At 54.1% G+C, this 11,492-nt stretch overlaps 1 protein-coding gene across 2 annotated transcripts in view; it reads right to left on the reverse strand.

Annotated features, from left to right (window-relative positions):
* RASIP1 (Ras interacting protein 1) overlaps window positions 1–11,321 on the reverse strand; it is a 21,152-nt gene extending 9,831 nt beyond the window's left edge. For both annotated transcript variants that reach the window (XM_025367663.1, XM_025367662.1), the window contains exons 1-4: window positions 11,129–11,321; window positions 10,755–10,895; window positions 9,547–10,232; window positions 6,132–6,487 (exon numbers count right to left, since the gene is read on the reverse strand). In XM_025367663.1, coding sequence (XP_025223448.1) covers window positions 6,132–6,487; window positions 9,547–10,232; window positions 10,755–10,891 — 1,179 coding nt within the window. In that variant the 5' untranslated portion in view covers window positions 10,892–10,895; window positions 11,129–11,321. The remainder of the gene's footprint in view (window positions 1–6,131; window positions 6,488–9,546; window positions 10,233–10,754; window positions 10,896–11,128) is intronic.
* Window positions 11,322–11,492: the final 171 nt, after the last annotated feature.

Below are 11,492 nucleotides of genomic sequence, written 5' to 3' on the forward strand. Positions count from 1 at the left end.
TTTTTTTTTTTTTTTTTTTTTTTTTGAGATAGAGTCTCGCTCTGTCCTCCAGGCTGGAGTGCAGTGGCACGATCTCGGCTTACTGCAACCTCTGCCTCCTGAGTTCAAGCAATTCTCCTGCCTCAGTCTCTTGAGTAGCTGGGATTACAGGCACCCGACACCACACCCGGCTAATTTTTGTATTTTTAGTAGAGAAAGGGTTTCACCATGTTGGCCAGGCTGGTCTGGAACTCCTGATCTCAGGTGATCCAGCTACCTGAGCCTTCCAAAGTGCTGGGATTACAGGCTGAGCCACTGCGCCCAGCCCCCCACCGACTTTGAATGAACACTGCAAGGAGATCTGGGATCTCACAGGACTGTCTAAGCACCCCCACCGCCACTGAGTGGACTCTTCTAGGCACTTTGTGTGGTGGATGGTCCCATAACACCCATCCCAAAGACCGGCTATGTACAAGGAGACCCCTCCTTTTTTTTTTTTTTTTTTGAGACGGAGTCTCACTCTGTCGCCCAGGCTGGAGTGCAGTGGCGTGATCTCCGCTCACTGCAAGCTCCGCCGCCTCCCGGGTTCACGCCATTCTCCTGCCTCAGCCTCCCAAGTAGCTGGGACTACAGGCGCCCGCCACCTCGCCCGGCTAATTTTTTTGTATTTTTAGTAGAGACGGGGTTTCACCGTGTTCGCCAGGATGGTCTCCATCTCCTGACCTCATGATCCGCTCGCCTCGGCCTCCCAAAGTGCTGGGATTACAGGCTTGAGCCACCGCGTCCGGACTTTTTTTTTTTTTTTTTGAGACAGAGTCTGGCTCTGTTGCCAGGCTGGAGTGCCGTGGCACCATCTCAGCTCACTCCAACCTCCGCCTCCCAGGTTCAAGCGATTCTCCTGCCTCAGCCTCCCGAATAGTTGAGACTACAGGTACACACCACCACGCCCAGCTGATTTTTGTATTTTTAGTAGGGACAGGGTTTCACCATGTTGGCCAGGATGGTCTCGATCGCTTGACCTTGTGATCCGCCCGCCTCGGCCTCCTAAAGTGCTGCGACTACAGGCGTGAGCCACCGCGCCTGGTCAGAGACCCATTTCTTAACGTGGGCTCTACCATTTCTTTCCCTCAAGCATTAGATGTGTCCAAGGAGATCCGCATTTCTAAAATGAACTGTCCAACTACACTCACCCTCAAAGAATGGACCTTTCCAAGGAAATCTCCTTTTCCCCATCCCTGGTCCCACCTGTCCATTATTTCACCCCCACCCCACCATGATAAAGGCTTCCAGATATATTTCCCCTTCCAATAATAGTTTCTCTCAATATTCCTAAAGCAATGAATGGGTACTTGTAAAGAGATTCCCTTGGACCGGGCATAGTGGCTGATGCCTGTAATCCCGGTACTTTGAGAGGCGGAGGCAGGTGAATCACCTGAGGTCAAGAGTTCAAGACCAGACATGATGAAACCCGTCTCTACTAAAAATACAAAAATTAGGCATGGTGGTGCATGACTGTAGTCCCAGCTACTTGGGAGGCTGAGGCACAAGAATCGCTTGAACCCAGGAGGTGGAGGTTGCAATGAGCCAAGATCACGCTACTGCACTCTGGGCAACAGAGTGAGACTCAAAAAAAAGAGGCTAGGCGCAGTGGAGGCCAAGGCAGGCGGATCACCTGAGGTAGGGAGTTCGAGACCAGCCTGACCAACATGGAGAAACCCTGTCTCTACTAAAAATAAAAAATTAGCCAGGCGAGGTGGCTCATGCCTGTAATCCCAGCTACTTGGGAGGCTGAGGCAGGAGAATCACTTGAACCTGGGAGGTGGAGGTTGCAGTGAGCCGAGATCATGCCATTACACTCTAGCCTGGGCAAAAAGAGTGAAATTCTGTCTCAAAAAGAGAGAGAGAGAGAGAGGTTCTCTTGGAACGTTTCCTCCAATTTCTTCTCCCCCTGAGTACGCACGTCTAAGGAGATCCCCTTTCTACAGTGGACTTACTCATTTCCCACACCATGATGACCTCACTTCCAAAGAGACATCCTCCTACAATGGACTCACCTATTACTCCCAGTCCCCTGATGGAGGATTTCAAAGAGATAGTCCCCCTTCCATCAGTGGATGTTCTCAATATTCCAATCCCCAAAAAGGGCATCTCCAAAAAGATCTCCATATAGTGGGCTCTTCTGGTAACTCCACGTATAGATAAATGTCTTCACGGACAACCTCTTCTTACCAGAGTGTTCCATCTCATTTACCAAATGAAGACAGGCATTCCAGAAGACCTCGTCCTAAAAAATGGACTCTCATCTCCCTTCCATAAATATAGAACCACTCAATGTGTCTGCCTTCCGTTCACCAACCACGTCTGAGACAACAGGCATCTTGATATGCATAGATCCCCCTTGTACACTCAATTCTGCCATTACCCCTGCCCCATGAATGGATGTTTCCAAAAGACTCCTACCTCCTAAAGATTTGCTCATCTGTCCTTGTAGAAAAATGGGCCTTTCCAGTCTTACCACTTCTGAGGGTGGAATCTCCTGTTCCTCATTCCTGTCTGAAGGAATGGGAGACCCAAAATAATAAGCCCCCTTTCTACAGTGGGCTCTCCGCTCCCTCGCCCAGGAACTACAGTGAACTCTCACATCACAGCCACTCCATGAATCGACAAACCCAGATGAATTCCTACAATAGATTCACCTGCTATTCCTGCCGCCAAGGAGTGAACAATTCCAATGAGACCTTTTTTTTTCTTTTCCTTTTTTCTTTTTTTTTTGAGACAGGGTCTCTCACTCTATCATCCAGGCTGGAGTGCAGTGGCATTATCTTGGTTCACTGCAGCCTTCACCTCCTGGACTCAAGTGATCCTCCTACCTCAGCCTCTCGAGTAGCTAGAATTACAGGCATACACCACCACGCCTGGCTAATTTTTGTTTTTTGTTTTTTGGTTTTTTTTTTTTGAGATGGAGTCTCACTCTGTCGCCCAGGCTGGAGTACAGTGGAGCAATCTCGGCTCACTGCAAGCTCCGCCTCCCAGGTTCACACCATTCTCCTGCCTCAGCCTCCTGAGTAGCTGGGACTACAGGTGCCTGCCACCACGCCCAGCTAATTTTTGTATTTTTAGTAGAGATGGGTTTTCACCATGTTAGCCAGAATGGTCTCGATCTCCTGACCTCATGATCTGCCCGCCTCAGCCTCACAAAATGCTGGGATTACAGGCGTGAGCCACCGCCCGGCCTGTTTTTCATTTTTTATGCAGACGAGATCTCACTATGTTGCCCAGGCTTACTTTGAACTGCCACCTGGAAGAATACGTCCTTCCAATTTGACCACCTTCCCAAAAGAGACCCTTGTGTTCTCCAGCCTTGTCCAGAGGAATAGCTGTTACAGTATATACAATCCTTTTACTACAGTGAGCTCTCCCCATCTCCTTGCCCCCACAAGGAGGAATGAATTTCTCCATGCAATCTCTTTCCTGAAGAGAGTCTTACCTCTCACCCATATACACAGTCATGCTGCCTAACCCAGTTGGATCTTTCTGTGACCGTAAAAATGGAACTGTCGAATAAGCTATACCACCTTCTTTTTGTTTTTCATTTTCTATAGAGACAAGGTTTTGCCATTGGTCCCAGCTATACTTGTTTAGCTTGGCTGTACCATTATTAACCATTGGTTGGCCACACCATAAGGATAATTCCCCCATCACTGCACATAAATGAATATTTCTGTGAAATGAATATATATAAATAACACATTACTCACTCTCCCTGCTGGAGTGCAGTGGTGTGATAACAGTTTGCTGCAGCCTAGACCTCCCTGGGCTCAGGGGATCCTCCTGCCTCAGCCTCCTGAGTAGCTGAGACTACAGATAGGTGCCACTACACCTGGGTAACTTTTTGTCCTTTATTGTAGAGACGAGATTTCACTGTTGCCCAGGCTGGTCCCAAACTTCTGGGCTCGAGTGGTCCTCCTGCTTCGGCTTCCCAAAGTGCTGGGATTACAGGAGTGAGCCACTGTGCCCAGACAACACATTCCATTTCTATTAATGCAGTAACTTCCCACTGATCCTCAATCACCAATCCTGTCTTCCTCTTTTGTACCAATCAAGTTCTATTGGTACCCAGCTATGTAAAATAGATAGAAGGATCAATACCACCTGCCTCCATCCATAGTGGTCAAATTGTTCCAATGTAAAGCATCACCTTCTAAAAATGGGTCAGTGCTGGCTGGGCACGGTGGCTCACGCCTGTAATCCCAGCACTTTGGGAAGCCGAGGCAGGTGGATCACTTGAGGTCAGGGGTTCAGAGACCAGCCCGACCAACATGGCGACACCCTGTCTCTACTACAAATGCAAAATTTAGCTAGGCATCATGGCAGGTGCCTATAATCCCACCTACTCAGGAGGCTGAGGCAGGAGAATTGCTTGAACCTGGGAGACGGAGGTTGTAGTGAGCCAAGATCACGCCACTGCAGTCCGGCCTGGGTGACAGAGAATCCATCTCAAAAAAAAAAAAAAAAAAAAGGGGGGGGGGGGTCAGTGCACTCCTACCAAGAAAACACAGGCTTATCCAGAACATGATCCCAGGCACCAAATGACTTCCCTGCCCTAGAAGGTGGACTCCCCTGTTACTCCCTCTCAAGAAACAGATTCAAGAAATAGATATTTCCAAGGGGATCTTCTTTCTTTTAAAAAAAATTTTTATTTAAAAAAAATTTTATGGCCGGGCGCGGTGGCTCACGCCTGTAATCCCAGCACTTTGGGAGGCCGAGGCGGGCGGATCACAAGGTCAGGAGATCGAGACCATGGTGAAACCCCGTCTCTACTAAAAATACAAAAAATTAGCCCGGCGCGGTGGCGGGCGCCTGTAGTCCCAGCTACTCAGGAGGCTGAGGCAGGAGAATGGCATGAACCCGGGAGGCGGAGCTTGCAGTGAGCCGAGATCGGGCCACTGCACTCCAGCCTGGGCGACAGAGCGAGACTCCGTCTCAAAAAAAAGAACAAATGATTCAATGGAAAAGAATGAATGAAATTCCTGAGCTGAAAACTGCAAGATGGGTATTAATCAGGAGAGAAAGGTGTTCCAGGCACAGGGAACAGAATACCCAAAAGCCTAAATCCTAAATGTGGGAAGCAGCGTCACCTCTCTGTAACCAGTTATTTGTCTCATAATCTGCAACTCTGTGTCTGTCCCTGTCTTTCCTGGNTCCGCCTCGGGCGGTGGGGGGCCCCCACAACCCTCCCCCCCCTGCCCTGTTTTTTTTTTTTTTTTTTTTTTTTTTTTGAGATCCTTTGTGTGTAGCCCAGGCTGGTGATGGTACAGTGGTACCATCATAGCTCAATGAAGCCTCGACTTCCTGAGCTCAAGAGATCCTCCTGCCTCAGCCTCCTGAGTAGCTGGGACCACAAGCGCATACCATCATGCCTGGCTTTTTTTTTTTTTTTTTTTTTTTGAGATGGAGTCTTGCTCTGTCACCCTGGCTGGGGTGCAGTGGCACAATCTGGGCTCACCGCAACCTCTGCCTCCCGGGTTCAAACGATTCTCCTGCCTCAGCCTCCTGAGTAGCTGGTATTATAGGCACACGCCAGCACACCCGGCTAATTTTGTATTTTTAGTAAAGACGGGATTTCTCCATGTTGGTCAGGCTGGTCTCGAACTCCTGACCTCAGGTGATCCACCCGCCAAGGCCTCCCAAAGTGCTGGGATTACAGGCCTGAGCCACTGCGCCAGGCCTAATTTTTGGTAGAGACAGGATCTCACTATGTTGTCCAGGTTGGTCTCAAACTTCTGGCCTCAAGCAATTCTTCCACCTTGGCCTCCCAAAGTGCTGGGATTATGGGAGTAAACCGCACACCCAGCGGGGATCTTCTTTCTACAATGGAATCTCCTTAATGAAGACAATGCTTTCCTCCAACTTTGAATAAAGTGAACTCTTTCCTATTGCTTACTCCAATGGACTCTTTCTCCATCATCTACTCTCCATCTCCTGTAAATCTCACCTGTGAATCTCTACTCTGGAACCTTGAGTGACCACGCCCCTCTAGAGTACCAGAGGCTAGCGCGCCCCTGGGCATTCTAGGAGTTGTAGTTCTGTTGCTCACCCACCAACAGGTGGGGTATAGGGCTCTGGGCGTGCGGGGCTGGGGTGGCGCTTACCTGGGCGTCCTGGTAGCCCTGGAGCAGCAGGAAGTAGGGGTGGTTGCTGGGGGCCTGGATGAGGCATTGAGTCAACTGATCGAAGTCCCCGGGGTCTGCAGGTCCGATTTGGGCGTCGGCTGCCCCTGGGGCCATGCTAAGTGCCTGCTGTCTCCGCTCCTGCTGCCGCCGCCGCCGCCCCTGAAGGCTAAGCTCCGACACGCTGCGCCGCAAGGACAAGTTTTCCGAGCGCTCCTTGCCTCCAGACCCAGTTGGGGCCCCTGATCCCGTCACCTGGCCAGGACTGGCCAGCGCCGCCCCGCCCGACGCCGCCCGGGAGCGGTTCTTCTGTGGCCGCCACGAAGGGGCGCCCGTGCCTGCCGAGAGATGGAGAACAGTGAGGCTGAGCCAGGAAAGACAGGGACAGACACAGAGTTGCAGATTATGAGACAAATAACTGGTTACAGAGAGGTGACGCTGCTTCCCACATTTAGGATTTAGGCTTTTGGGTATTCTGTTCCCTGTGCCTGGAACACCTTTCTCTCCTGATTAATACCCATCTTGCAGTTTTCAGCTCAGGAATTTCATTCATTCTTTTCCATTGAATCATTTGTTCTTTTTTTTTTTCTATACGGAGTCTCGCTCTGTCACCCAGGCTGGAGTGCAGTGGCACGATCTCAGCTGACTGTAACCTCTGCCTCCCAGGTTCAAGCAATTCTCCTGCCTCAGCCTCCCGAGTAGCTGGGATTACAGGCACGCATCACAACACCCGGTTAATTTTTGTATTTTTAGTATAGATGGGGTTTCACCATGTTGGCCAGGCTGGTCTCAAACTGGCTGGTCTTGAACTCCTGACCTTGTGATCTGCCCGTCTCGGCCTCCCAAAGTGCTGGGATTACAGGCATGAGCCACAGCACCCAGCCCATTTGTTCTTTTAACAAGTATTTACTGAGTACCTACTACATGCTTAGGACTGTCAAGTCTCTGGGTAACAGAAAAGACCCTGCCCTCCAGGAGATTGAAACCACCTCTTCCTAAACACCTGTCCCTGACAGTCCAAGTTGAAGCAGGTGACTGCACCACCGGGTACTCTGGGCTTTTTCTGGACCCAGCAAGAACCCTGGCACACAGTAGGCACCGAGTGGAAATGAGCTGAATGAATGGACTAATGTGTTTCCCACTAGGCTTGTGAGATATGGGATGGTGGAAACCTCATCTGTTAATGTCTCCACTGTATTCCCCAGTGCCCTGAAAACTGTGTGGCCAGGCCGGGCACGGTGACTCATGCTTGTAATCCCAGCACTTTGGCAGGCTGAGGTGGGTGGATCACTTGAGGTCAGGAGTTCAAGACCAGCCTGGCCAACATGGCAAAACCCCATCTCAAAATACAAAAAATTAGCCAGGCGTGGTAGTGGGCGCCTGTCATCCCAGCTATTCGGGAGGCTGAGGCAGGAGAATCGCTTGAACCGGGAGGTGGAGGTCGCAGTGAGCCATGATCGTGCCACTGCACTCCAGCCTGGGCAACACAGCAAGACTCCATCTCAAAAAAAAAAAGGAAAATGTGTGGCCTACACCAGGTGCTCAATGGATATTTTGTCCGTGGGGGGGGTGGAGACAATGATTATTATCATCATTCTTTATTAAGCACCTACTCTGTACCAAGCTCTGTGCTAGGCCCTTTATATACATTGAATATATTATCCCATTGAATCCTCACCTAGAATTTTACTGAGATTAACTGTCACAGAATGGGTTGGAATCCAAACCCCAGTTCCAAGCCCATCCGTTTAATTGCGATAACATTCTATCTCCCAAAGGGAGGCTCAGATACAGAAAAGCGTTTAGAAGGCTCCCTGAGCAGACTCATGCTCTCAGTGCGCCAGGCCCCACCCCTGCCAGGCGCGGTCCAGCACCAGCTATTTCACCATTGACTCTACCTTCTGTTCCAGGCCTGGCCTTCTCTGAGGTCAAGGCCTTCCTTCGCCTCTACAATGACATCTTCCTCCAGCCCTTTCCTTTCCCATCTGATCCCACTTGGCAGTCAACCCAGCCTAAGGCCGTCTTATCCAAGGCCTGCCCCTCAGAGGCTCCGCCCATCTTAGCCCCAGCAGGCCTGATCTAGGAACCTGTATTCACTCACGTAGGTGTCGCCCCTTCTATGCTCCACCCACATAGGCCCTGCTCAATAACCACCTCAACCTACTTGGCAGAGCTGCCTCCTACCACAGAGACCCATGCGCACTACATGCCACCACTCCGCGCGCGACCCAACACTTTGTGCGCCAGGCCACGCTTTTCCACAAGCCCCGCCCCACCACAGGCCCCGCCCATCTGCTCTGCATCGCTCCCGAGTACATTGTTCGGGCTTACTCCTCCGGCTCCTAGGTCTCTCCAACTCCTTTTTCTTTTTCTGGAGGACAGTTTTTTTTGTTTTTCGTTTTTTGTCTTTTTGAGGAAGTCTCGCTCTGTCCTCCAGGCTGTTGTACAGTGGGGCGATCTCGGCTCACTGCAGCCTCTGCCTCCCGGGTTCAAATGATTCTCATGTCTCAGCCTCCCGAGTAGCTGGGATTACAGGCATGCGCCACCACGCTTGGCTAAGTTTTGTATTTTTAGAAGAGACAGGGTTTCACCATGTTGGCCGGGCTGGTCTCGAACTCCTGACCTCAAGTGATCCCGCCCGCCTCAGCCTCTCAAAGTGCTAGGATTACAGGCGTGAGCCACCACGCCCGGCCAGGACTAGTTCTTTAATTCAAAAAGACCCTTGTCAATATTCAGTATCAAAACAGTTGCCCTATTGATTTCACTTTCTCCCAATTGGCCCCAAGAAACCACATCGAAGAAGAATACATTTTAAGCCACTAAGCTGCAGGATGTACACCTAACAGACCTCGCAGAAACCCTACCAGAAAGTGGGGATTGGGTAGAGAAAGAAACTTTCAAAGGTCAGCAAATTGTTAGTGTCCCCTAACCTACCACACAGGGCGAATCCCTCAGGTCCCTGCGGACTCCTGCCCATTCCACAAACGCTCCTCAGGATCTACTACTCCGCAGACCCCGCTACACACCCCACCTCCTCCAAGGCAGTCTGAAATACCTGCAGAAGGCCCTAACCCCAATTCGGAACCACTTCAGGCCACTCCAAGCCACCACCAGCAACCAGCCCCCGCCCCGCCTAAGCCCCAGCCTCGGCCCCCGTAAAACTCCTGCTCAATCAACAAGCCCCACCCAACTCTCAGGCCCGCCAATCTGGCCGCCCCCGGCCCTGCTCTAGCTCTGCCTTCCACCTGCTAGAGTCCTACACGTACCGTCCAGTCCCCTCCCGCGGGCCCCGCCCCCAGCCAGCCCGCGGGTCCCACAAGCCCCGCCCAGGCCCCGCCCCACGGACCCCGCCTCTCTGGCCCCGAGTGCCAGCCCCAGAGCCCCGCCCGCAGCTCACCTTCGCCGTCTGCAGCCCCGAAGGCCTCCTGCTCCAAGCGCCGTGCCTCCTCGCGGCCGCGCAGCTCGAAGCGCCGCGCCCAGCCGGGCCGCGCCCGCCACAGCTCCTGCACCAGCAGCGGGCGCTCTGAGTCGCCCAGCACGCGCAGGTGCTCCGCCCGCCACTCGCCGCTTCCCACGCCCGCCGCCGCGGGCCGGCCCAGTGCGTCGCACAGAGCGAAGGCGTCCACGCAGCTGCTCTCGCCCGGGCCGCCACCGGGGCTGCCGGCCAGGCCGTAGCGCTCTAGAGCCTCGGCCACGAGCTCGCGCGCCGTGGAGCGCGCCGTGGCCAGCACGCTCTTGTAGTTGGCGCCCGATGCCAGTCCGGCGCCGAAGATCTTGAGGACCCCCGGGGACGCCGAGGCGCGGGTGGCCAGCGGGGGCTCGGGGGCCACGCCCGCCGCCAGCTCCGGCAGCTTCTTCTCGCTGGCCCAGCGCTGCGCACCCCCCGGGGTCCCAGGGCCTCCCGCGCCGCCGGACCCCGAGGTCCCAGTCCCCGAGCCCCGGAAGAGCTGGGAGATGCGCTTGGCGCGACTACCGGAGGCTCCCCCGGCCGCCTTGACAGCGCCCACTCGCCGCAGCTCCACGTGCGGCGGGGGCGGAGGTAGCGGCTCGCTGCTACGGCTCCCCGTGTCCGACGAAGAAGACCTGGGAGTCCGCCGGGGAACAGAGTCGCGGGAGAGAGACCCGAACAACACGCCAAGACGGGGGTGGAGGACAGATTAGGAGGGAAGTGAGCAGAGACCCAGAGAGAGGACAGGGATCCAGGGTGGATGGACGGGGCGGGGGTGAGGGTTGGCACAGAGACGCGAGGCAAAGAGAGAGAAAATAAATAAATAAATAAATAAATAAATAAATAAAGGCAAGTCCCACAGAAGGAAATTCCAAGAGGTGAGCAGAGAGGGGAGGAAGGAAGGTGAATCAATCCCCCTGCTCTTTCTGTCCTCATCCCGGTGCCGATCTGGCCTCACTCCACCTCCTGCCTGGCCTAGCTCTTACTCCCACAGCGCCCTGGTATCGCTGCGCCCCACCGTCTCGCCCTGCCCACAAGCTCGCTTGCCCAATTCAGGATGAGGACCGGAGCCAACCCTTTGCAGGGACTGGGCTGTGAACAGGGACAGATGGGAGGCAGGTGTGCAGGGGCAGGAGTCCTGCAGAGATGGCACTCACTTGACAGAGGCTGCGCTGGGCCAGCGCCGCCCCAGCTTCGCCAGCTGCTTCCTGGGGGAATTGATCCACAGGCCCACGGGGAGATGAAGCTTCCCGAAGCGGGGGCTTCCGCCCTCCTTCCGTTCACCAGATAGCATGGCCCTAAGGGAAGGCGAGGAAGGCCTCAACTCCTAAGGCACTCTAGTGGGAATGGGGTGGAGGGAACCTGGACTCCGAGTCAGAGGGAGGAGGGGGCTGGGGCTCAGACTTGCGAGCCCAGAGGGAGCAGAGGGATGGTACCCTGGATTCCTGGGTCCTGGGATGGAAGATGGCTGGGGGACTGAGTCTTGGGTCCCAGGGAGGAGGGTTTGGGCCGCTGGGTCCCTGGCTCTTACCCTGCTTCGGGTCCGGCACACCCGGAGGCCCTGGCTCCACTGGCCTGGGTCAGTTCCACTGCTCTTGCCTCTGCCACGGCTCCCAGCACTGGGTGGGGGACAGGAAAAGGCAAGAGGAAACCCGGCAGGAAGAGCGGGGAGGGGGCGTCCTGTGAGGAGACCAGGCCTGGGGGAGGAGATCTGGGGAGGGTTGGCCCTGCCCCATTCCTTGATTCTGGAATTACGCCGCAGCCAGATGGCCCCCTCCACGACCCAAGGGTCCTGGTTTCCCGCCCTTCTTCCCTCAGGCCGGAGCCCATCCCCAGACCTCTGCTCTCGGGGAACCAAAGGCTAGGATCAGCCCCGTCCAGGGGAGTGAGTCAGA

Source organism: Theropithecus gelada, chromosome 19 (assembly GCF_003255815.1).
Source record: "Theropithecus gelada isolate Dixy chromosome 19, Tgel_1.0, whole genome shotgun sequence".
Classification (NCBI taxonomy): domain Eukaryota; kingdom Metazoa; phylum Chordata; class Mammalia; order Primates; family Cercopithecidae; genus Theropithecus; species Theropithecus gelada.